The sequence below is a fragment of the Eubalaena glacialis genome, chromosome 10 (genome assembly GCF_028564815.1).
Source record: "Eubalaena glacialis isolate mEubGla1 chromosome 10, mEubGla1.1.hap2.+ XY, whole genome shotgun sequence".
In the NCBI taxonomy this organism is placed as follows: domain Eukaryota; kingdom Metazoa; phylum Chordata; class Mammalia; order Artiodactyla; family Balaenidae; genus Eubalaena; species Eubalaena glacialis.
This window is the reverse complement of record NC_083725.1, coordinates 69,571,606-69,597,119: the sequence shown is the minus strand read 5'-3', so window position 1 is coordinate 69,597,119 and position 25,514 is coordinate 69,571,606. Positions and strand designations below refer to the sequence as shown.

At 59.0% G+C, this 25,514-nt stretch overlaps 1 protein-coding gene across 1 annotated transcript; it reads left to right on the top strand.

The window, feature by feature from the left end:
* The first annotated feature begins 560 nt into the window (after nucleotides 1-560).
* Nucleotides 561-23,455, top strand: RELT (RELT TNF receptor). The gene is made up of 13 exons (XM_061203715.1): nucleotides 561-590; nucleotides 3,319-3,384; nucleotides 3,495-3,612; nucleotides 15,451-15,611; nucleotides 17,730-17,804; nucleotides 17,912-18,078; nucleotides 18,288-18,367; nucleotides 19,081-19,338; nucleotides 20,635-20,715; nucleotides 20,989-21,070; nucleotides 21,245-21,499; nucleotides 21,931-22,129; nucleotides 22,272-23,455. Exons 1-13 carry the CDS (start codon nucleotides 561-563, stop codon nucleotides 22,317-22,319), a joined length of 1,620 nt encoding a protein of 539 aa, XP_061059698.1. The 3' UTR covers nucleotides 22,320-23,455.
* Nucleotides 23,456-25,514: the final 2,059 nt, after the last annotated feature.

The window sequence follows — 25,514 nt, the reverse complement described above, 5'->3', positions numbered from 1 at the left end:
GAGCCTGGATTCACATGTGATCTGTCTACTCAGGTCTCTGTGCCTCATAGAAGAGAGGAAGGGCAGCCACATGGGGTGGCTGAAGGACAGGACACAGAGTCTGAGCAGCCAGAGACACATCCAGTCACTCTTGAGGTATCTGGCTCACGTTCCTCAGACCAGCCCTGGGAAGGATGTCCTGACTTCAGAAGAGAGAGTCAGGGCCAAAAGCCATCTCCTCTCCAAGGGGGTTCTCCAGGTGTTTCCTTGGGCTAGGGACAAACAGCAGGGTTTAGGTAGACATCTACCTCACAAGGAAGATGAGGCACAGAAAGGGATAGACACTTACCTAACATCACACAGCAAGGCAGCATTGAGGCTGGGGTGGGTGTACAGGAGAACCAGGCAGGAAGATTTCCTGTGGTCAGAAAAGTAAGAAAGTTTACCCAGGTGACCTCTGAGAGCTCTTCACATCTTTTGCATGCCTGCCAAACACCAAGTCTCTCTTCTGTCCTCACAGACCTTAAGCCACAGGCCAGGTTGCAGGAAGCGGCAAGGGGAAGTGCTATTTTGGGCCCATTATGGCCAATGAGGAGCCCTGCCTGGCAAAGGCAAGTGAAGGGGCTGGGTCAGGGGCAGGATGCAGGGCTGAACGGGGAGGGGGCAACGTGCAGGCCTCAGGGAGAAATGGGGGCAGAGCCCAGATGCTGGGCTGTGGAGAGACACAGGGCAAACACTTGAGGGTGGGGGACCAGAGGGAGCAGATGGGGGTTCTGAGCCCAGCAGCCTAGAATAAGCTGGCATCCCCCAAACGGAGTCTCAGCAGATCCTCACAACACCCTGGGCAGGTGAGCTTGCACTTAGAGAGGTGAAGTCACTAGCTTAAGGCCATACAACCTGACAATTGCAGAACTAGGGCTTGACCCCTAACTGTGTGACACCAAAGCCCAACCCCAGTGGGATTCCAGACCCAAGCCAGGGTCTGGACCTAAATGTGGACAGAACCCAGCTCTCAGGCCTAGCAGCCCCAGCTCAGCTCCTGCCCCAAGCTGAGCCCCACCCTGGCCTCCCAACCCCAGTTTTTCCTTAAACCAAGCCCACCCTCCCCCTGGAGCTAAGGCACAGGAGGACAGCCCACCTTCTGAGGTAGAACTTGGCCAGTTGGGGGGTTAGCCAAGTGCAGAGTTTTGAAATTTAAATCTGAGCTGGGACATTTCCTCTTGCTTTGGACGTCCACGTTGGAATTTAAGGGTAGCCAGCAGAGGGCACCACCATTTCTGGTCCATAACCCCAGAGGCTGCCATCTGCTTAGATCCCCTGCAGACACCCCCCTTCCTCTAATCCTGTGGCCCAGGATCCCCACCCCACCTCGGGGAGAGTCTCAGTGGGACATGGAGTCCATGTCCCTGCCTCTGGATCACCACAGCTCATCCCAGCTTATTGTGCTGTGCCACCTAGGATGAGGTGTGGGCCTTCTCTGGGCTCACTTCTCTGGCTGCACTATGAGAGGTTCAACGAGATCGTCTCTGAGGTCCTTGAGCTCAGGGCTTGTAATGCTAAGATTCCGTGGATCCATCTGAGATGCCAGGAGTTTTAAAAGCCTGTGATTCTGAGAGTCCTTTGTTCTCGAGCCTGTGGTTCTCCAACCTCCATAAAAAGCCGATCTAAATCTCTCCCGCGGCCTCCACAACCCCTTCCCTGTCTCCTCACTGTAGCAGCTAAATGTTCCCAGACTCTTGGGCAGGGTCCCAGCTGCAGCTTGCTGTGGTTCAGAGGACAGGAGGGACTGCCTCGGCCCCTCCATCCCTGGTCATTTCTTCTGTCTCTGGTGGCTGCTCACCCTTCCCACTTGGCCACGTCAGGCAGATCGCCTCCTCCCACAGAGAACTGGAATGACCTCCAGGCAACAAGTTTGGCAGCCTAATTTTCAGATGGGGAAGCTGAGTTGGGGAAGGATTTGAGAGCTGGTAGTAGAGACAGGCCTGGACCCTCTATAGGATGTCTGATTAATAGCCAGTGCTCCTTGACCAAAAAGCATATCCCCATTTGGTCTACTGGGTGCATGTGAAATGCCACCATTTGAACTCCAGTACTTGGAACTGGGGCATAGAAGGTCCCCTTACAAAGAAAACATTTGCAGGGATAGAGGGCATCCTGGGCTGCTCTAGCCCCCTCAGCAGGTCCCCAGCATGGATCTTCTCTGGACTCCTTCTGTGGGCTCGGATGTGGGATATGTGACCCTGGGATCACCCCTGACCTAGCCCTGGGGGTGTCCGTTGACATACAAGGGGCCTGGCTGGTGCTATGATCCCAACATCAGTGACCTGGAGCTCTTTCTGCCCTTCCCGCACAACCTGGGCCTGGCCCAAGGAAATGGAAACTCTTCCCCTTTCCCCCTCCCTCTGCAGGTGTCCAGTTCTCCTCCTGGGATCTCCTGGACCCTGGAGACCTGACCTTTCCCACCCCCTCACCCCATGGCTCAGATGCTATGACAGTTTATTTAGAATTCTCCACCTCCCCTCATAATGTATCCCTAACAACTTATTTACCTTCCTCCACCTCTGCCATGAGCTGTGATTATCCTGATCCCAGCCAGGCCTCTGGCCCCCCAAGCACAAGGCCCTCCCTACTGTCTGCATCTCCTCCCAGCCCTGCTGTCCTGGGAGGGCCACCTGGGATCCCCTGAATGGTACTGAGTGGGGGAAACCCTGGCTCTTGAGCTGCTGCCTCCAGTTCTGGCCCACCATATGGCACAACTCCAAGGGGCACGATTCACAGAGCTGGGAATACAGTATGAATAGTGCCCTGGGGTCCTTAGTCACGCCCTGCTGGGCACCCTGATGGCTGGCATTGGGAATCAGCAGGGTGGGACAGCTGGTGGTAGGGAAGGGACAGCAGTGTATCATCTGTCCTGCTGGAAGGAGGGAATAACTATCCTGGCAGAGAGGGGAGGGGTGGAGAATGGAGACAGGAAAGGCCTCCTGGAGGAAGGAGGTTTGGGCTGGGCCCTGAAGAATGGGCAGGAGACCACCAAGTGGGCCTCCATTATAGATTCACTTTCACCAGGCCTTTCTCAACAACTAGGTGGGGTTTCTGGGGGTGGACCTGGGCCTCTTCAACAAGGCAAAGTGAGGTCGTTGTCCCTGGCTGCCGATTTCCAGGAGGAAAACGAGACCCAGGGAGGGACAGTGGTGGCCCCGTTTGCACTGGCCATGGTGACAGGTCTCAGAGTAGCATCCAAGTCTCCAGTCTATCTTGCATCTTGCAACCCCTTCTTTATTGGTTTGGAGCCCAGAAGGGGCTGATCCGAGAGACCTTGTCCGGCGCGGCCCCCTGCAGTTCCCGGGGAGCGCGAGAGGTGGCGACACAGAGCAGCACGGCCGGGCTGCAGAGCGCGAGCCCCACGTCGGTCTCCAGGCGCGGGGGGCGGGGGTCGCGAACCTGGGCTCTGACGTCGGAGGCGGGGCCGGCGGCCGTGACGCGCGGGGGCGGGGCTGCGCGCCTTCCCGGACCAGGCGGCGATTCATTCAAAAGGCGGGCAAGCTGCGCGGCCGCCCGTGCGCTCGCCGAGCCGGGCTCGGGCACCGCGTCGGCCTGGGAGCTGGGCTGCTGGAGCTGCCCCGGGGCGGCCAGGTAAGGAGCACGCGCGGAGTCCCAGCCTGGAGTCCAATCCCGGAGGCCGGGGCCAGAGGGATGCGGGCCCGAGCGGCGCCCCCTGCCTCCCAGCGTCTCTGAGGAAGTTCGCCGGCGCGGCGGATGCCGCAGCCCGGGCCCCGCGCCCCCCCGCCCCCGCGTCCTGTCCCGGCGCCTTCCGGGCACGGACCCCCGCCCGTCTCTGAGCCCCCTGCCCGGGGACCTGTGCGTCCTCCGCCCGCGGCTCCAGGCCCGGCCGTGCGTAATGGGGAGGCGGCGGCGGAACTTGCAGTTTGAGGAGCCGGCGAGCCCCGGAGACGCCCCGGCCTGGGATACTTGGACTGAGACCAGGACGGGGTGCGGGGCGGGACGGCGGCTCCTCAGTGTGGCTGCGGCGCGGGGAGGCCGGAGGGGGGGTTCTAAACGGTGTCAGCCCGTGACTGTGGGTGACACGGCGCGTGAGGCGGCCCAGCCAGGGCGAACGTGTGGCCCGGACACTGGGCGGTGACGTTGGGCCGAGGGGGAGACACCGAGGGGCTCTGTGTGTCTGTGACAGGCAGAGTGTGTGCGTGTGACTGTGTGAGAGAGACACCCCGGGTCACTACGGGTGACCGTGACCCCAGCCCACTGTGAGTGAGACCCCGGGTTACTGGGGTCACTGAGTGTGTGTGTGGCCTGGGGTGTGACCAGGGCAGGGTCAGGGCCCTCATGAACGTGAGTGAACATGGTATAGAGGGAGAGGAACCCCAAGTGACTGTAAGAACCAGCCCCTGAAGCACTGGGGTCATAGTGTGCTGTGGGGTCAAGTAGTGCAGTGTGTGTGTGTGTGTGTGTGTGTGTCCGCCCGTGTCCGCGTCTGCACCTCAGGGAAATGAGTAAGAGGCGGAAAGAAGAGGGACCTCAAACACCGACTAGCAGATGGGGGCTGGAAGGAGAGGGGCCAGGGAGGGGACAAAGGTCTCTCCAGGACTGTCCCCAAGAGGGCGTCCCTCAGGAGCTCAGTTTAGTGAGGGGGGTGGACCCTGAGTGACTTGCCCTGGCAGAGGGAGAGGGGCCAAGGCTGAGCGGCATCTGGTGGGGTGATACGTCTGGCAGCAGCTGAGGGCCCCTGAGGTAACCTCAGGCTACACACACACACACACACACACACACACACACACACACACACGCACGCAAGGTCCGAGAGGCCTGGCTAAGCTCTGTCCCTGGTAACCTGTATTCTCACTGGGCCCAGGCATATTCTTGCTCTCAGATCCCACCCGCCCTCGCTGGGCCTCAGTTTCCCTGTCTGCACACTGAGGTGTTGGGCTGTGAATGGACTGTGAATCATCACTTTGGGATCCTCTGTTGTTTTGGGGTCAACTGTCAACTGTCTCTGTTCTCCCCTACCTCCCTTCAGGCAGAAAGACTGTAGTAGGGGGTGGGGGTAGGCTGTCTGCTGGGGACAAAGTGGCCCAGGGGCTGCGCCCAGGTGCTGGTGACAGGGTTGGAAGCACAGCTCCTCAGATCAAGCCAAAAATTCTGACCCATAGACATTGACTTCTCTGGTCCCCATCTCCTTTCTTCAGTTCCCTTCTTGAGGGGAGCGGGGGCATGTTCCTGGGGGCATGAGTCATCTCTGCTTTGGAGAGCTGGAGCAGGGCCTCTTCACCATCTGGGCTAGACCCTCCTGAGGCCCCCACCCACACAAAAGGGTCTGTTGGGTTCATGCAAAGTGGAATGGAAATCAGGCTCCCTAGCCCAGGAGAGGTGAGGAGACACCTGCTGAAGGATCTGGAAGTTCTCTCCTCTCCTGTCACCCTCTGAAAACGTTGATTGCATTCTGGGTCGGGGAGAGAGTTGGGGAGACAGTGCCAGGTGCTATGCTGAATGCTTTATGGTGTGCTCTTGTTGAATCCTCACAGTAGTTCTGGGATGTGATGACTGTTTTTCAGAGAAGGAAACAGAACCTCAGAGAAGCAAAGTGACTTGCCCAAGGTCACACAGAGTCAGGACAGTGCCAGGACTGGAATTCAGGTCTCCTGCGCCTGAAGCCCTGTAAGATGCTTGGAGAGGGCCACTCCCCTTCCTAATATCTGCTCATGGCTTATCTGGGCTTCCTTCTCTCAAATGCAGGCTGGCAACATGGCCTCCGCAGGGTGTGCCATTGTGAGTTCTGAGTGTGGTGTACATATGTCTAGAACATTAGGGGTGGCTGGGTTATGTGGTCTTCCTGTTCCTCCTCCTCCTCCCTCCCCCTAGCTCTCACCTCCTAGACAGAGGTCACCAGAAAGTCCTGTCTCCTGCCTTCTAGAGCCTGTAACTGGTTTTGGGAGCGTCCATGTGGCTCTGAAGAATGTTGGGAGTCAGCAGCATAGCCCAGGCTCCAAGAGTGGCAGGAGAATTGAGAGTCCCACTTGACCTTCACCATACCTGAGAGGCCCTATGCCCCTGCTCAGAGTTGTTCTAGGGGTACTTTCCCCAATCCACCCACACACTGTGGGGGTCGAGGGACAGGCTAGGAGTGACCTTGAGCTTGTGCCTACCCTCTCAGGGCCTCAGTGTCCCCATTCTTCCCTGAGGCCCTTGCTAGCTCTGCCCACTGCTGCTGCTTTGCCGAGAGCTGGAACTGGGGATCCGGGTGTCCCTCTGTCCTCTCTGGAATGACTGGAGCTGTGCTTCTTGGGGCTGATCAGAATAGCTGTCTTGGTCTTCTGGGGCTGAGCCTGAGTTATTTCCATCCCCAGCAAAGAGGTGGAAATAGCTCAGGGCCCTGAAAGGGGAGGGAGAGAGGAAGGGTTAACCAAGGGTTAACCTCCTCTTCTGGTCCCAGCCCCACCCTGTGCCCTGCCCAAGCCAAACCTTTTTGGGAACTTGGGCCGCCTGGACCACAGGGATGGTGGTGGGGCCCGGCTGCGTTTCCAGTGTGGCCCCAGTTGGGACTCATGTGACAGTTGCTGGAGGCAGGTGCCCATTTCTAGCCAAGGAGGGGAAGCTTTCAGCCCCCTTCCCCTGCTCATAGGGTCAGCCTCATTTTACAGAGGGAGAGACAAGGTTCTGAGAAGTGCTGGGACTTACCAAGGCCCCGCACACCCTGATATTCTGGCTCTCACCCTCCAGACAGGGAACCTACCTTCTGTCCTGCCACACGTCCCCCAGCAGACTGGACGTGGCCCAGGACTGGAAGCAGGCCCGAGACATGCCTTCACAAAATCAGGGCGCCTCTTAGGTTCCAGCTCGGGCCTTGCTGTCCTTGCCCAGACTCCTGTGTTGGCCTCTCTGCCTCCGTTTCCAGTTCCCTCACCCACGGCGCCAGAGTGGCCTCCCTAAGGTAACTTGTACTGTTTGCCTGCAAAATATAGTCCAGACTCCTCATCCTAGCATCGAGGTTTTCCTTCTAGGACCCTTTTGAACTTTACATTTTCACCCTCATCCCTCCCTACCAGATGCCTTGGTTGTACTCTGCCTTTGCATTTGCTGTCTCCCCTTTCTAGAACCCTCCTGACCATTCAGGGTACAGCCCCAGCCTCACCGCCTCCCCCAGGAAGCCCTCCCAGCCCAGCATTAGTCCTTCTTCATTGTGCGGTCCATGTGCCACATGTCCCCCCTCACCTCTGGGAATAGGCACAGGGGTGGGGTCCTCATGGGCACCGCACGCCCAGCTGGGTGGGGCCGGCCTGGCCAACAGCCTCTCCTCTCCTGCTGCCATATCTGTGTTGGCCAGGCCTCTTCCTGGGGAAGGGCAGCCATCGTAGGCTGAGGGCCTACTGTGTGCTAGGATGCACAGGGAGGTTGGTACCCAGGGTCTCCAGTGCTCCCGAGTGTGTGCTGGGGGTTAGGGGCGAAAACTCAAGGCCACTCCTGTGTGTAGGGGCCAGTTTGGTGCTTGCCCTGGGCTCCTCAGGCAAAGCTCTCATTCTGGGCCAGCAGAGGACGCTCCCCCCTGAGGCCCTAATGTGTGTTAGGCCCTGGGTGCAGGGCTCCTTGCAGCAGCACTGGCAGGGCATCCCCTTCTTTCCCAAGCTGCTCAATGGGGAGCCCAGACTCAGCGGGCAGAAGGGTCCAGTCCTAGTCTGAGTCACACAGTCACTGGTGCTGGACTCTGGCACTCAAGCTCGTGCCCAGCCCCCAGTGCCATCTCCGCCTCCCACCTGGTGCCTGGCGAGGGTTGTCTGACAACTCTGGCGTCAGTTTTCAAAGAAGGACCAGGCTGGCTACCTGCAGGGGGAGGAGGAAGTGGTGGTAGGGCTGCTCAGGCCCGCTCCCTCAGTTATAGGGCCAGCCCTTCTGCCAGGTTAGGCAGGAGGGCTGGACCAGAGGGGGAGGCATTTTGCCTGAGATCAGCCAGCAGCACCCCCCACCACCCCAACTCAGGATTGGGACATGACCTCTGGCAGACCTTAGCACCCAGCTGGGGTGGCAGGGAAGACGGAGGTGCCGATGCTGCATCCCTGCTCTGTGTTCAGCCCTGGGTAGGACCATGAGGCTCTCATCCTCAGCCTCATGCCCAGGTCATCAGCAGCCCCGTCCAGGTACAGGCATTGAGAAGAGGGCCCAGAGATGGGTCAGGGACTTGCAAGACTCCAGTGTCACTGGGATCCTAACCCAAGTATGTTTGCCTGGAAGGCCAGAGCTTTTTCCCAGGCCACCCTGGGAAAGATGAGTGCTCTATAAATAAACTGCCCATGTGGCTATGAGTGTGTGCCCTGGCTACTTGGCACAGGAGAGGGATGGAGGGGCCTCTGCAGCCAGTTAGAGGCAGGGTCTGAGTGTGTGGGTGGAGAGAGAAGGAAGGAGGGCTTCCAGAAGGAGGGACCTAACTTGGACCTGGACACCCTCATGGTAAGAAGGAGCAGTGAGCGCAGGGATGGAGCCGTGCCCCGCCTCCTGCGTGCACTTGCTGCCTCCCTCCCTGAGGGGGACCTCGAACAATGATGGCTGAAGGGGCCAGGAGAGGGGCGGGTCCACCCTGACAGGGAGACTGGGAAGGCTTCCTGCAGGAGGTGGCACCTGGGCTGAGGCCTGATTGTAAGAAGAGTCGCTGTTCCCTGATGAACCATGGATCCTCCAGCCATGCCAGGAGGTCAGCTGGACAGGCACAGTTGTCCCAAATCACAGAGGCGGAAACAAGTTCAGGGATGTAAGGCTGGGTCCTGACTGCTCAGCACCCCTCGCCTTCCTGACTGTGGCTTCAGTTGGCGTGGGAGCAGGTGGACACAGGCCTGTGTAAGGGCTGGGAAATGGGCACCCAGGGTCCACCTGGCGAGTCCAAGACTCATCCACCCATGCTGTTGGGACCGATGTTGGGTTCCCCAAGCACTCTTGCCTGCTCCCGAGCCACTGGGTGACCTTGGTTGGATGCTGCTTGGTTCTGAGCTTGGCTCCTCCTCTGGCCCTTGTGGGCTGTTGAGGACTGGTGCTCAGGAGAGGCCTGGTCAGGCCAGGCCCTGACCAGTATTACTTACAGTGGGCTCCGTTTATCCCCTCAGCATCCCTGGAGACAGGGTCCAGAACCCCTGTTTGCAGGGGAGGACCCTGAAGCTCAGGGTGGGTAAGTAACTTGCCTAAGGTCACAGAGCTCCTAAGTGATGACCTAGAGCTTGAACCCAGGTGTGACTGCTCCGGGTCCAGCCTCCCCTTCAGGCTGACCTCCATCCTCAGGCTCTGTTGGTTAGGGCCTGACCTGGGATTGCTGGGGGCAGGGAAGTCTCTTTCCCCCAGCACCTTGAGTCTGGAGGAGTCGGAGAACAGGGCAGGCTGGGCCTGTGATCTCCCCTCAGTCTCTTTCAAAGCCTCCCCAAGTCAGCCTGGTCGGGGCTGAGCAACTCTGGGCGCCCTGGCACAGTGATCAGTACAGATGCACGGCTGGGGCAGGAGGCAAAGGTGGCTTCTCGGAGGAGAAGGTAGCAGTGGTGAGAGCTGGTGGGCAGTGGGGTGTCCTCCAGCCCTCATAGCGCTTTGTCATCCTGTCCTGGGAACTGGCGCGGCCTCCCTGCAGGAAGGCTCTGGTTCTGAGTGCTTGGGTGCTGGGCTGGAGCAGGGCGTGTGGGAGCAGTGGGAATGCCAGGTCTGGGGTGGCAAGAGCAGGGGCTGCCAGCTGCCTGTCCCCACTCCGCATGGGGAAACCTTGTCTCCTTTCAGACCAAGTGGTTACAGGGTACTACTCTGAGTCTCAGTTTCCTCATTTGTGAAGCCTGGAACTCTGTCTTTGAGGCCTGGTAAGGGAATGGGCATGTAGTAGGTTCTTAGTGAGGGGTGTTGGGGAGCCCCAGCTCTGCCTCAGAGAGGACTGTATAGTTTGGGCCCCTGCCACACCCCCCAGCCCCAGGCTTAGGCCAGGGAGGGGGCAGGGATTGCATCTGCACCCAGACTGGGAGGGGCTGGGCGGGCCCTGTCTGGCTGCCTCAGCCCTTTTCTTAGCCTCAGGGGCCAATTAGCCCCCTCAGCCCCACCTGCCCACCTCACACCCCTGAGCCTTCTAAGCCCAGGCCTGGTGGGGGGCCAGGGAGCAGCTGCTGCCTGGTGTGCCTGGAGTCCTCACCCCAGGGTTGTGACCTGGGAGATCTTGGCTGCCTGAGGCTGGGCTGGGGGTGGGAATGGGGGAGCCCTTCTCACTGAGTGGCCCTGAGGCAGCCTCTGCACATCTCTGGGCTCCCAGCCCCGCATTAGTCCCTAGGGAGCTGGACTCTACCCTGGGATCTTCCTCTTCCTCCTCCTTCCCTGGGCTTCCTGCTTCTCACAGGTCCCAGTGCCTTTTCCTACTGGAGCTGTGGTAGGCTAGGGCACTATGCAAATGAGTATGGATGCAGGAAACATCAGAGGCCCCAGAGACCCCCATGGCGGCAGTACCTCCTTCCCTGGCGCCTGCCCGCGTGCTTTGTAATAGTCTTTCAGGTGAGCCGCCTCCTGTGTGCCGCCAGCTCCCTAGTCTCTGCCATCAGGTTGGCAAACGCTCAGAACATCTGTTTTGCGCCAGGCCCTGGGCCAGGCTCCTGGGTAGGAGGGGCCAGAGTGAGGTGGGAAGCTGTCAGGTAGGCCTGGGCTCCACCCCCGCTTTACCTCCCCCCGGCTGGGTGACCTGCCACAACCTCAGTTACCCAAGGGTGAAGCAGGGACGCTCACCTCTCCTGTGAGGAGTGGAGGCAACCCAGGATGAGGGCCTGGCCCGAGGCGATGGGAGTCTGTTCCCTTCCCTGTGAGGGCGGAGGATGAAAAGGAGGCAATGCCTAGCTGTCCTCACTACCGCCCACTGTGGGCACTGCCCTACTTCAGCCCCAGTTGCCAAGGAACCACTGGCTTCCTTGCTAACCTGGATTTCTCTATTGATGGGCGGCCTTTGTCTTCCTGCCTAGGGTGCAGCCACTGCTGAGAAAGGCCTGTGTCCAGCTGTGTTTCCAGGCAACCCTAGCCCCTGGAGGCTGCAGGGAGGTCCCCAGGCCGTCAAGTCACTGGCTGGGAAACAGAAATACCTGCCCCCCACCCCCTGCTCCAGGTGGGTACCTGCTTTCCCACCTCCGTCTCCCCAGCCCTGCCTCACTTGGCAGGCAGCCCAGCAAGCCCTCTGAGACGAAAGTTGTTCCTTACCTCTCCCTCCCCCGCTAACCCTTCAAGGCCCTGGGGGAAATGCAGGCTTCTCAGCTTGCAGCCTAAGCTTGGTGTGACCTGGGCTCTGCCCACCAACCTTTCCTCTCCCTTCCTACCCCTCCCACCCCCCAGATTGTCAGTGTGGCTCATCGGGCACCTCCCGTGTACCAGGCTCCACGCCAAGCATTGTACATAAACATAAGAGAATCTCGTTTGTACCTCGTACCTCCCATCGAGTGTGTGCCATAACCCCCTCCACGATTTACACGTGGGGAATCTGAGGCACGGTGAATGCTTACTGAGGGCCTGCTCTGTGTCGGGCTCTGTGCTGAGCATTTAATGTGCGTTCTCTCAGCCTCACAACAGCCCTCTGAGGGATGGGGAATGGGGGTGGGGTCCACAGCCACAGAGCCAGTGAAGAGCAGAGCAAGGAAGGCTGGTTCTCCCCAAGTCAGGCAAGGGCTTCAGATCCGGGTTCAATCCCCCACCCCGAGCCCAGCCTCTAGGCTGTTAATCGTCAGCCTGCTCCCTGGCCCTCTCGACCTTGGGAGAAGGTGGACCCTCTCCTGAGTGCCTTTTCTGATCCCCCTGGTTCAGCACATACCTATTCACGTGCTGGGCACCCTGCACGGGGGCAGCATGTCAGTGGGGAAGGGCTGGGTGCGTAGCCTGGTCACACCCAGGGCGAGGACTGCACAAGTGAGGTGCTGGTTGGGGGCTTCCAGGAGGAAGTGACTTCGAGCTAAGCTCTGAAGGAAGGGTAGCTGTCAGTCGGGTGATAGGAGGGGTTTCTGGGCAGAGGAAACAGCAGGTACCAGTGCCAGGTGAGAGAGGCAAGTGTGGGGGACAGAAAGAAGCTCAGAGTGGCTGGAGTTGTGGGGAGGGACAGGGGTCAGATCTGGGTGTTGAGACGCCTAAGCTGCGGGGGGGCTGAAGTGGAGGCCAGGGAGGAGGGCAGGGGGCAGGCGAGGGGTGGGGTGAGCATGGAGCCGTGGGAGACCCTCGGAGGAGGCCACCACGGAGGCGGGTGAGGCTGGAGAGGGAATGCGGGTGAGGCTGGAGAGGGAATGCGCGGAGATGGAGCCCCAGGCTGGGTCTGGGTGACCCCATGAGCTTCAGTTCTGGGAAAGGGGAAGCTGCTGAGGCCTGAGGAGGCCCGGGTGGTGACACAGCTTCCTCTTTCTCTGAGGCCTCCGGGGGGGGCTGCACCTCCCTGGGGCTCTGGCACCTCCCGCTGGGGCCCTGGTCACAGCTTTGCTAGTTGGCTTTCTTCCAGGGAATTTCTGGTTGTAATTGTTTGGGTGGTTTTTTTGGAGGGTGGGGATGGGCTGAGTGTGAGGAACCCCTCCCCCCACCCCACGCCCCCGTGAACCTGTTTTCTCAGAGGCCTCCTGCTCCAGACACCGGGGCAGGGTTTTGTGGTGGGTGAGACAGACATCCCTGCCCTCGCTGCTGTCTGGTGGAGGGGGGCGGGGGCAAGCAATAAACAAGTAAGCAAACAAACAGTTATAAGCCTTGGTGGGAGGTGCAGAGGGAAAGAAGGGGTGACAGGGAGGAAATCACATGACCTACGTCAGGCTCGTTACCTCATTTAAACCTCATGACAGCCTTGCTCTGGGACATAAACATCCCCATCTTGCAGGTGAGGAAACTGAGACCCAGCAAGGTGAAGCAGAGGCTCAGGTCCCCCAGGGAGTTGGTGACAGTGGGAACAGGCCCCAGGCTGAGATTTCAGGGAGCAGTGACCTCTAAGCTAACTTCCTTCTCTGCCCCTGGGGCCTTGAAGGGTGGTTCTCCTCTGCCAGGAGCCCTGAGGCCAGAGAAGACCACCACCACTGTGGGCTGAGGGTCTGCCCATCTTTGACAGCCCTCCCCCAGGAAGCCCTCAGGAGGTGCCCCGAGGTGCAGGGCTTTGGAAGGTCACTGATTGCCCTGCCTTCTGCAAGGCAGAGGGGTGGGGATGGAGCCTTCTCAGACTCCCCTCCCCCAGCCAAGGGGCTTGATCTGAACTTGCTTTTCAGTCAGGGTTCCAGGGCTCAGAGCATAGGTGCCGGAGGCTGGGTGGGGAGAAGGCGCAGAGGGGAGTCAGAGCAGCAGGGGTCCACGTGCGTGCAGGGGGGTTCTGGGTGGAGGCCAGCGGCTGCCTGACTGGGCAGGTCCTCTGGGGGCTCAGGCTGATTTTGGGGGCTGGGGGAGCTGCTGTAAGCAGAGACTCGGGCAGCCAGACTGGAGTAAGTGCTGGTTTGGGGTAATTAGAAGGCACATAATTAGAAGGCGTCAGGGCGCTAGGCAGCGAGCATCTGTGAATGTGCCTGAGTGGGCCCTCGCTGGCTTTGAGTCTGGGCCTTTGGACCCCATTTTCCTCCTCGAAGTCTTGAGATCATAGCTCCCCGTCTGTCTGGAGGTGAGCAGCTGCACAGCCCCTCCCTGTGGGCTCAGGTCACCCAGCAGGTGCCAGTCACGGCCAGGGGTGGGACTAGGGGGGAGTCTCTCCTCGGTGGCTGTTGGGTCTCTTACTTTCCACCCCTGCCCCAGCTCTCTGGCCCACCCTGGGGATATGGACGGGTGCTGGGTCTGGGGGCTGGACAGGGCTACGGGGCCGGCCTGAGGTCTTGGGGCTCGTGGTCAAGTCTGTGGGTGAGCTCCCATGAAGAACCAAGGAGGGGGCCATGGAGAGATGGGCTTGAGTAGGAACTGGGCCTGGGCAGGGGGGACACTTGTGACCATGTTGGAGGAGGGACCGGTGGAGGATGGGTCAGAGGATGCCACCTGTTGGGTGCTGACTGCCAGGGTGCAGCCTTCACTTTACTCTGTGGCTGGACCTTCTGTCCCAGGTTTTCCCCTGAGCTGGCCTTGGGCCGAGAGCCACTGCCAGTGACCTGGAGAGTCCCGAGGATAGTGTGACCACTGCCCCAGCCCCTCCCCTGGGTGTAATTCAAACCCCTGGCCCGCCAAGGTCTGTGCCAGGCCAGGCCCACAGCGCAGCCGGATCAGTTTCCTCTGGCTCCTTTTCCTGGTGGGAAGTCCGGGCCGCCTGTAGGCCAAGGGGCTCTCGGCTCTTCCGTGACCTGGGGTTTACTGCAGGCAGTGCTTCTCCTGCCAGGCTGGGCATCAGACAGCCCCGGGGTTCTAGGCAGGGCCCCCTCAACATGCTGGGCTTGGCTGCTCAAGGCTGCCCCTTGGGGGTCAGAGGCTGCCTGTGGCCTGTGCCTGAGGCCCTCCATATACACCCCTCTCTCACCCTCCTGAGCCTGGAGACAGGCCTCCTGGAAAGAGGTCATTGAACTCCCTTGTTCTGCCACTATCCCTTTTGTGCAATCCAAATTTTTCTTCCTGCTCTTTCAACCTCGTCTACTGGCTGGAGACTTTTCTACAGAGGAGGCCACACCCTTGAGCCTGAGGGCTCAGCCTCAGGCCCGTGCCCATCACCCTCTGTGCCCTCACATGCCTTATTTGGTTTCTTGGCACTTCCCTCCATCTGGCACGGGACGCTCACTGTTTATCTGTTAGTCGTTGGTCTCCCCTGGGGTGTGAGCTCCCTGAGGACAGGGACAGCGCCTGTCTTGTTCATACCTTTTCCCGTGCTGAGGGCAGTGCCCAGCACACAGCAGGTACCCAAGAGAAGACAGAAGCCTTGAATGCTGGCTGCCACTCCCACCCCTACAGGTCTGCCCGCAGCTCAAGAGATGCAGTCAGACACATCCCAGATCTCTGGAGAAGTCTGCCGGGTGGGACCGTGGGACCCGTGGGAGGACCAGCACTGTGATGCGGTTGGGGGTGGGGGAGCTTTGGGGAAATGGAAGTCTAGAGAGGCTTCCACAACAAGAGGCCTTTGTGTTGGGCTTTGAAGTGTGACGGAAAAGGCCTTCCTTGGAGCAGAAACAGCAAGCGTGAAGGCAGAGAAGCAGGAGAGGCGGGCATGCTTGTGGGTCCCAAGGAGTTCTGAGAGGCGGGAGCCTGAGAGCTGGGGATGCAAGCGGGGAGGCCGGGCGTGGGGTCGCTGTCAGTGCTCTCGTTCCTCCCACCCCCGGGGCTGAGGCTGTAGGCTTCCTTCCTCCCCTGCTCCCCTGCCCGGGCCTAGGGCAGCTGGCTGTTTATGGAAGAGGCAGGTAACCCTTCCTCCTCTGGGAAGCTGCCCTGGGAGGCTGGCCCCAGATAGGGTGCCCCCACCTCTGCTAGGGCCTGCAGTGGACCAGAGGGCAGGGCCGGTGAGTGTAGGCCAAGCCGCCCCAGCATTCTGCCCGCCCGGCGACACCTCTCGATGTTCCCGTCCAGCCCCGTCCTGGAAGGAGCACTGGGAGGACGGCAGCTGCCTGCCTGCCTGCCTGTCCCGTCTCCATCTGAGCCTCCCCTCCATCTGCCTGAGGCTGGCGACCCACTGGGGCTTGAGGATGAAGCTGAGCCCACCGCACTGGCCCCTATCCTGCCTCCTTGTGGTGAGTTGGGGATGGGACCGTGGGGAAGGTGAGTCCTGAGCCCTGCGCTCAGGAACCTCTTGCCGCGGCGGGTGCTGGGGTTGGTTACGTGGATCTTCTTTTTTTTTTTTTTTTTTTTTAAACATCTTTATTGGAGTATAATTGCTTTACAATGTTGTGTTAGTTTCTGCTTTATAACAAAGTGAATCAGTTATACATATACATATGTTCCCATATCTCTTCCCTCTTGCGTCTCACTCCCTCCCACCCTCCCTATCCCACCCCTCTAGGTGGTCACAAAGCACCGAGCTGATCTCCCTGTGCTATGCGGCTGCTTCCCACTAGCTATCTATTTTACATTTGGTAGTGTATATATGTCCCTGCCACTCTCTCACCCTGTCACATCTTACCCCTCCCCCTCCCCATATCCTCAAGTCCATTCTCTAGTAGGTCTGTGTCTTTATTCCCGTCTTGCCACTAGGTTCTTCATGACCTTTATTTTTTTTTTCCCTTAGATTCCACATATATGTGTTAGCATACTGTATTTGTTTTTCTCTTTCTGACTTACTTCACTCTGTATGACAGACTCTAGGTCCATCCACCTCACTACAAATACCTCCATTTCGTTTCTTTTTATGGCTGAGTAATATTCCATTGTATATATGTGCCACATCTTCTTTATCCATTCATCCGATGATGGACACTTAGGGTGCTTCCATGTCCTGGCTATTGTAAATAGAGCTGCAATGAACATTTTGGTACATGACTCTTTCTGAATTATGGTTTTCTCAGGGTATATGCCCAGTAGGGGGACTGCTGGGTCATATGGTAGTTCTATTTGTAGTTTTTTAAGGAACCTCCATACTGTTCTCCATAGTGGCTGTATCAATTTACATTCCCACCAACAGTGCAAGAGTGTTCCCTTTTCTCCACACCCTCTCCAGCATTTATTGTTTCTAGATTTTTGATGATGGCCATTCTGACCGGTGTGAGATGATATCTCATTGTAGTTTTGATTTGCATTTCTCTAATGATTAATGATGTTGAGCATTCTTTCATGTGTCTGTTGGCAATCTGTATATCTTCTTTGGAGAAATGTCTATTTAGGTCTTCTGCCCATTTTTGGATTGGGTTGTTTGTTTTTTTGTTATTGAGCTGCATGAGATGCTTGTAAATCTTGGAGATTAATCCTTTGTCAGTTGCTTCATTTGCAAATATTTTTCCCATTCTGAGGGTTGTCTTTGTGGCTCTTCTTTTGAAGAATCGAGGCAGTCTGACCCTAGGAAGTGCCTCCTGCCCCACGTGCTCCTGGTGCCGTTGGCCTCTCAGTGTTTGGCACGTGCTGGAGCCGGGTCAAGGGCCTGAGGAGGTCTCTAGCACCTCCCCTGTGACATTCCCTCTGCCCTTCAGGGTAGCTGGCTCTACACTGTGCCTGCCCCAAACTGGGGCCCAACTGGAGGACTGGGGGATCTCCCCTGCGGGCAGGATTCAGGGCAGATAGTTTACACCTGGAATGGGAAGAGAGGGCGCTCTGAGAGGAATAGGGAGAGGACACGAATGGAGAAGATCCTTCCTTTGGGGCCTGTCATGTCCTGTGTGGGTCCCAGGGTGTGAACGGGCTGGCCTTGTGTTGTGGGAAGGTCACGGAGGAGGATGTGGTCCCAGAGACTCAGCCGAGGCCCCGAGGCACCATCTGCAGCCTCGGCCCCAGGGATGATGAACTGAGGCTGGTTAATGACATTTTCAGCTGTGGTGTGGGGACCAAGGCAGCAGGAAGGGGGGCGGAACCTGAGAGAGGAATTCGGAAGAATTTCCTCCTCATCATCCTGGTTAGCTAGAAGGGCGTGAGTCACAGACCCAGGGGCTCAAGATGCTGATCTGGCCCTGTCTGAGGCGTTTCAGCACTTTCCAGAAGTAGATGTGGTTCTCCCCTTGCCTAGGCAATGGCAATGCAGCAGGTCTGGGACAGGCAGATTTTACTTGTAGCACAAGGGATTGAGGTTAGAGAGTGTCCCCAAAGCCTGGGGGTGGCCCTGGTGCCTGGGGTGACTGAAAGTGGGTGGGGGGTAGGTGGCCCCAGAGATGCCATGTCTCAGTGCTTTCCGCTCCCTCAGTGTGTCCTGCCCTCTTTTCTTCCAGCTGTTGCCCTGGCCTCTGGCCACTGCAACATCAACAACCCCTTGGCCGTGCCCACCCGGCGAGGAGCCCAACCTGGTGAGCTCGCCCTGCCCATCCACCTCTCCTGGGAAGACTGTTGAGGGCCAGGGGCAGGGACCTCAGGCCTGGCTTCTGGCTTTGTTCTCACTCTTTCCCTCCTGCAGGAACCAGGGCAGGGCACATTATGCAGGTCCTGCCCCCCAGGCACCTTCTCAGCTTCCTGGGGCTCTAGCCCTTGCCAGCCGCACTCCCGCTGCAGCCCTCGAGGGAGGCTGGAGGCCCAGGTGGGCACGGCAACTCGAGACACACTATGTGGAAACTGCCAGCCTGGGTGAGCCATGGGGTGGGGTGTGGGTGTTCATGACCAGGTGACCAGGATTTGAGATCCTGGGGTCCCAGCCTCACTCACCTCTTGAGTGGGCCGCAGTCTTCCCATCTGTGAAATGGGGTGGGTCAGGACCAGTGAGGGTGCCCAGTAGGAAGGTCCAGCCTCTCTTAAGGATAGTTTTTGGGCTTCAGTAACATCTTCCCTCCCTGCAGGTGGTTTGCCCCATCAGAGGTCCCCCGTGTTCCCTGTCAGCCGTGCTCCTGGACACCCCTGGGTACTCGCGGCTGTTACGGTGAGTGGCAGGTGGTGGCTAGGACTGGCGGGGTATGTGTGGGGAGGGGTCTGGCGAGCTTGAGCCCAAGGGCCCCGCAGTGTCCGTCTGGGGCAGTGGGGTCCTCACTCCCCTAGCCCAGGGGAGGGTGTGCAGCCACAGGGTGTCCAGCAGGTCCACTGGCTGTGTCTTCTCACCCCGCCTTTGAGTGGCAGAGACTGTCCAGCAGGTGGATGCCACAGCTGGGGGCTCACATCCCGACCGGTCTCCTGTCCTTATCCCCTCGAAACAACCCATATAACTGAGTGTGAGCACATACGCTTACACACATGCACCTCCTCTCACCTGTTGAGTTGGTCACCTTCTGAGGCAACTAACTCATGGGTCAGGCTGTGGGGAGGCGGGATCCGGTGTCGCTGTGCCCAGGCATGTGCACCGTTGCCTTTTGTTCACCCCTCTGACCCATCATGAGGGGTGGACAGAGGCCTCAGGGTCTGGCCATCCTGAGGGCTGAGGAGGCCTTGCTCAGGCTGGCTGACTGGTCAGATGGCCAAAAAGGAGGGGGTGAGTTGCCCTTTACTTCCCCACCATGGTGGAGAGTGGGTGCTCTGGACATGCCGGTACCACCCACTGCCCCGACCCCTGCCCACAGTAACCCGGGCCCTGGGCCTCTCTGAGTGTGTTTCTCTCTGCCTCTGTCTTTCCTCCATGCCTCCATCCTCCGTGGTGCTCAGAGCGGGGACGACGGGCCCGACGTGGCGTGGAGGTGGCAGCAGGGGCGAGCGGCGCAGGGGAGACGCGGCAGCCTGGGAACAGCACGCGGGCGGGCAGCCCCGAGGAGACGGCTGCCCAGTACGCGGTTATTGCCATTGTGCCCATCTTCTGCCTCATGGGGCTGCTAGGAATCCTGGTGTGTAACCTGCTCAAGCGGAAGGGCTACCACTGCACGGCCCACAAGGAGGTCGGGCCTGGCCCTGGAGGCGGAGGCAGCGGTGAGGCCCAGCCTGGGGCTGGGTGGGGAGGCCAGAGGGCGCAGGCTGAGAACCTACTTGGTCTGGAGGGTCTGACGGGGAGGGGCCTGCAGAGGGCTACTCGGGAGAGTTTCCCAGAGGTGCCGCACGTGGGCCGCAGAGGAGACACTGCGGACTGACAAAGTGGAAGGAAGGGGGAGGTGGCCCGAGGTGGCAACTGGGGCGGAGCAGAGGCAGAGCGGAGGTCAAGTGGCTTCAGTGGGATTCCCTCCCTGTGTGAGGCCCTACCCAGGTGTAAGGGCCTGGACTCCTCAGGGGCTGCAGTTGTGTGTGTGGTTCAAGGGTTGGACTGCTTTCTGGGTACTCAGGGTGACCTCCGACCTCTGGCCTGAAGGGCTGGCAGGGCAGCTGTCCTGGACGGGGACCATGAGAGGCTCAGGTTTCAGCTCCAGGCTGTGGTTTGAGTTACGAGCCCTGGAACCAGAGGGAGAGACATGTTCCTCCTGCCCCTACCCCAGGGCCCTGGGTCCCTTTTCTTCTTCCCCTTACCCGCCCCCCCCCCCGCGCTGTCCCCCGAGGGCCAGTAGGGCCGGGATCCCACATGCACGTACACTGCTCACAGAACTTGGGGGCCAAGTCAAGATAGAATGGCGCCTGCCGTGCCAGCGCCCTTTTCAACCTCTGACACTGCAGTCTGCAGGGGGCAGGAGGGGGACAGGCGCTTTAGGCAGGCAGGAAAGTGGCAACTCAGGCCATTTTGCCTGGAACTGCACTTGTTTTCCTGGCCTAGGACTCCCTTTAACTGTTGGCTGCTGCCTGGGTGCGAGTCCTAGGAGTTCTGTTTGCTGCTGGCCCAGGAATGATTGCATGGCCCATTCTCATGCCCTTGAGGTTCGGGTCCTCAGTTAGTTATACCGACAGGGCGGTGTGCAGGGAGGTGATAGGCTTGGGATGGCAGAGTTTGCCGGGGCTGTCGGAGGTTCTGGGCAGAGAGGCAGCCCACAGCTCCCTGAGGCTAAAGAGAGGAGAGGGCAGGCCCTGGGAGAGGCTGGTTCCCTCATCCCACACACTCTGCAGGGACGGTGGAGTTCAGATGGCCCTGAAACCGCTAAGCCCCTGGTGCTGCTGGGTGCAGGGAGCAGTGATGCTGAGTAAGTAGTGAAGGTGATAATGGGCTCAGAATCAGAGCTGAGGCCCTTAGGTACGCATACACCCAGGCCAGGGGCGCCCTCTGCTGCCATGTCCTGGTGTAGCCTGTGAGCCCAGAGTGTCCCCCTGCCTCCTTCCCTAGGATCATGGTTCTCTGCTCTTCCCCAGGGGTCAACCCTGCCTACCAGACTGAGGACGCCAATGAGGACACCATTGGGGTCCTGGTGCGCCTGATCACGGAGAAGAAAGGTGAGGGGGGAGGTCTGACCCCATCCCTCCCAGAGCTCTGCTCTGCCCCTCCCGCTGGGATACCTCAGGCCAGCATGCCCCTCTCTGACCACTGTGGTTCACGATGCTGCCGCCTCTCTGCCTGCTCTTGCCTGGTGAGAGGTGGAGGAAAAGGCACACAGCCTGGGCCAGCGAGGGGGTGGCGGGTAGGTAGGGGGATTTGTGCTGGGGCAGGAGGTTGGGGGGAGTGTCCCTCACAGCCCAGAGCCGGGTTCTGACTACAGCTGCCCACAGAGAATGCGGCGGCCCTGGAGGAGCTGCTGAAGGAGTATCACAGCAAACAGCTGGCGCAGACCAGCCACAGGCCTCTGCCCAGGTAAGTGGGCAGGTGGGCAAGGAGGGCCCCAAACCACAGGTAATCAGCCTGCCTCCTGGGGACTCACCACTTGGGTATGTTGCCCCTCCTGTCATCCCGCTTCCCCTTCACTACCTCCTGGTGTCTCCTGGGCCTGCCCTGCCCCATGACTGCTCCCACCTGTGTCTTCCACAGGCTGCCGCCGGGCCCACCCAGCATGCCGCACGTCTGCCCACATCGCCACCACCTCCACACTGTGCAGGGCCTGGCCTCACTCTCTGGCCCCTGCTGCTCCCGTTGTAGCCAGAAGTGGCCCGAGGTGCTGCTGTCCCCCGAGGCTGCAGCTGCCACCACTCCTACTCCCAGACTCCTGCCCAACCCGGCCAGGGCGCCCAAGGTCGGGGCCAAGGCAGGACGCCAGGGCGAGATCACCATCTTGTCTGTGGGCAGGTGAGGAGGGCATAGACATAGCAAGGTGCCACGACATGACATGACAGCTCTGGGGGAGGCAGGGCCCTAGCCTGATCCATGAACAGTGGGTTCAGTGGTGGCCTCACCCTTCCTGGCCTCAGTGGGCCTCTTTGCAGTGGGGGTGGCCAGGGAAAAGCCAGGTCTTCCCAGCTACGCTCTCTCACATGGAGTCCTTGGGCCCCCAGGGCAGGGTCATAGCCCCCATCACACCTGCGCCGCCTCAGGCTAAGAGCCTGTCCACCTGCAGCCTAGTGTCGGGAGGTGTTGGGAGCTTGTCAGTGGGTGGGAAGACCTGGGGAGGGCTCAGGCTCTGACCCATGAACTTGCTGTGTGACCCTGGTGGGTGCTGCGCCCTCCACACCTGGGGTCCCTCCTCTAATGGAGGATGATCGCACTACCTCTCCTCACAGGTTCCGTGTGGCCCGAATTCCTGAACAGCGGACGAGTTCAGTGGCCTCGGAGGTGAAGACCATCACGGAGGCCGGGCCCTCAGGGGGTGATCTCCCTGACTCCCCACGATGTGGCCTCTCCAGAGAGCAGTGGGCACTGCTGGGAAGTGGTGGAAGCCACCCTAAATGGCTGAAGCCCCTAGCAGAGAACAAGGCCGAGGTGAGGACCAGAGGGGAAAGGTGTCTGTTGGCACCTGTGCCAACCCCAACTGCAGATGGGGCAGGGGTGGAGGTACAGAGGGCTACTTTCTTGGAGTCCAGAAGCCCCCTGACAGCTCTGACCCCTCACCCCTGTCCCCCAGGAGAACCGCTATGTGGTCCGGCTGAGTGAGAGCAACCTGGTCATCTGAGGGGCTGTCTCGTCTGAGGACACTGCAGCCCTGCCCTGGGAGGTTCCGAAGGCTTCCTGGAGGAGGTAGAGCTGCAGCTGAGCCAGTGAGGATCCAGAATGGCCCAGCAGACAGAACAGCCAAGACCAAGGCCTGGAGGTGGGAGCGTCCACCCCAGTGAGGAGGCAGGCCAGCCGGCCGGCGGGTGCTGTGTGCAGGAGCAGGTTGAGAGCCCCTCCCATCCCTGCCGCCCATTTCCTTCCCTGCAGGATGTCCCTGACACCGTGCCCTGCCCTGGCTGGATCCTAGGAGCCCACAGGGTCCTCTGCACCACCGGGTGGCTAGGCCTCAGTGGTGGGGAGGGGCCCTCTACCTGGCCCCCCTGGCTCCACGCCTTAGTGATGAGCCACCCCTTGCCTCTGTAGAGGGGACCTCCTCCTCCTTTCTGACAGGTCCTGCAAAGGGAGGGATCAACAAAAAGCCATGAGCTAGGAACTGAGTTCCTGGGTTCTAATCCTGGGTAAGCCCCTGGCCATTACTGGGTCCCAATTCTTCTGACTGTGAAGCGGGGAGAGAGTGGCGTCTCGGTGCCCAGGGCCTTCCAGCATCTTGCAGGCTCTGGGCTGGGTCGTGTAGATGGAGAGCTTGACCCTTTGCCACCCCTCCCACAAGCAGTTTTATCTGGCCCCGTTTTTGCTGCTTCAGGGCCACCACCTTCAAGGCTCCCATGGGGCTGCCCATCCATGGCTCTGCCTACAGAAGGGGCATAATGCACGTGCCTGCCCCTGACCCTGCTGTTTTTATTGAAATTGAAAAAAACAGACTTGACCTGGGCAGGGCTGTGGTACAGAGCCCCAGCCTGCCCAGCCACCCACAAGATCTCAGGCGCTTTGGAGGGTAAGGGGTGAGGCCTCTGGCCTCGGTGGTTTCTGTGTCCCTGTGGTGTTGGTGTGTCTGTCCCCTGGCCTGGGCAGTGCGGGCGACTGCCCAGCCCGCGTCTCCACTCTGGCTCAGCAACCTTGTTATTTATGTGGGGCTGTGCAGGCATGGGCCCACTGCTGTCCCCATTTCTCTTATTTATTGAAACTTTGCTGTTGTCCCACCCTTGTGTCTCCACGCCCATCCATTTGTTGAATAATAAAAGGTGGGAAAGTAGTGTCATGAGGAGCTTCTTTTTCCCTGTGCCTCTTCTCAGGTCTGCCCATTTAGTGAATAGTTTCTGTGTCGGGCTCCGTGTGTGCGACAGGCCATCCCTCCCCTGGCAGCACCTGCTGTTTGGCAGGTGGACACCAGGCAGCAGCTGCAGTGGGGCCGGAGGAGGCCTCTCAGGTCACCTGGTTCTCACTGAAGGCCCTAGAAGCAGTGCTGTCCAACGGAAATAGAGTGTGCACCACGTATGTAATTAAAATTTTTCTAAGAGCCACATTTTAACAAGTAAAAAGGAACAAGTGAACTTACTTTAAATGATATCGACAATGTATTCTACTTAAACCATATAAAAGTATAAAAATACTTTTATACTTTTATATATAAAATACTTTCATTTCAATATAAAATCAGTATAAAAATTATGAATGAACCATTTTTTTGCTTTGAAATGTGGTATGTAAAATACACTTAAAGCACATCTTAATATGAAGTAGCATATTTCAAGGGCTTGATAACCACATGTGGCTAGTGGCTCCTGTATTGGACAGCACAGCTCTAGAGGAAGTGGTGCCTGGCACATGGATGGGGTAAGTAAGGCATATTGAGGGCTGGAGAATGTGGGAAGGGGAGCTGTGTTCCACAGAGAGGGAACAGCATGTACAAAGGCCAGACGGCAATGAAAATATGAGGAGCTGGAGAAAGCTGCAAGTACAGAGTGACTGAGGTGTGAAGGCTGGGCTGGGGGTGGCAGCAGAAGGGAGCCACATGGGCTCTTGGAAGCCACTGGCCCTATGCCAGGGATGCCCAAGGAGCCTCTAGAGCATTCAGGAAGGGGAAAAAGTATGACTGGCCAGCTCATTCCTGACCACTGTGGAGGGTGGAGGAGCTGTGGGAGCAGGGATCCACAGGAGGCTGTTGCAGCCATCCCGACGAGACGGAGGAGCAGGGGTTTGCAGGGGCGATGGAAAGACTCCTGGGACAGAGGACAGAACTGCTAGGGCTTGGTGCCGGGATGTGGCTCACGGGATTAGGGCCAGCTGGGTGGGGCGCAGTGATGCAGACCCACGGGATGTCCTGAGGCACCTGCATGTGAAGGCCCGAGGCGCTCGAGAGACAGACCTGGGCTACGAGGATACCTGGAAGCACTCAGATGGGCATTTGCACCAGGACTGGACTGGGAGGGAGCACGTTCCAGGGAGAGAGCTCAGGGAAGGCCCAAAAAGGTGGGAAGGAAAGCAAGCAGGAGAGTGCAGCATCCTGGAAGCCAGGGAAGGACGAGAGTGTGGGGAGCAGGGTGGGTCACAAGGCCAGGCGCTGCTGCAGGGTCAGGACTAGCGTCCCCTGGCTAGCCGACACAGGGATGTGGCGAGAGCAGAGCCAAGTCCCAGTGGGCTGAGCTTCCTGCAGAAGCCTGACTGTGCCAGGTAATAGCTGGTGGGCCCTCAGGCTCCAGGGAGAGAGGGTTTTTAGTTAATTCCAGGTTCTTCTGGTGTTTGGTATGGTTTTAAAAGACGGAGGGTCTTCTCTGGTGGTCCAGTGGTTAAGACTCCGCGCATCCACTGCAGGGGGAGCGGGTTCAATCCCTGGTCGAGGAACTAAGATCCCCGCGTGCTGCGTGGTGTGGCCAAAAAAGAAAAAAAAAAAAAAGATGGAAGGAAAGGACATATTTCAACACTAATGGGAAAGAGGCCCAAAGAGAGGCTGGAGAACCAAAAAGTGACGGTTCATGGAACTTGGGGAGGTGTGGAAAGGGACACCCTGCAGGAGGCCCAGGCTTCACACAGGGCAGAAGCCATGGCGAGGGGCCGGCCTAGCAGCTTCAGAGAAAAATCCCCGCCTGAGGGGAGGCTGAGCTTTGAGATTCGACCTCTCCATTCCTCTCACCTCTCTTAGGGCACAGGCTTCTCTCTGGGACTTCTCAGGTGGGCAGGAAAGGGAGGGCACCTCTGAGGACCCAGGAGGCAAAGCATCACCTGCTCTAGGAGAGGGGAGGGAAGGAGACAGGCTGGACATCAGGAGGAATTTTCCGGAGCACCAAAGGTTGCCAAAGTCTAGAATAGGGTGTCT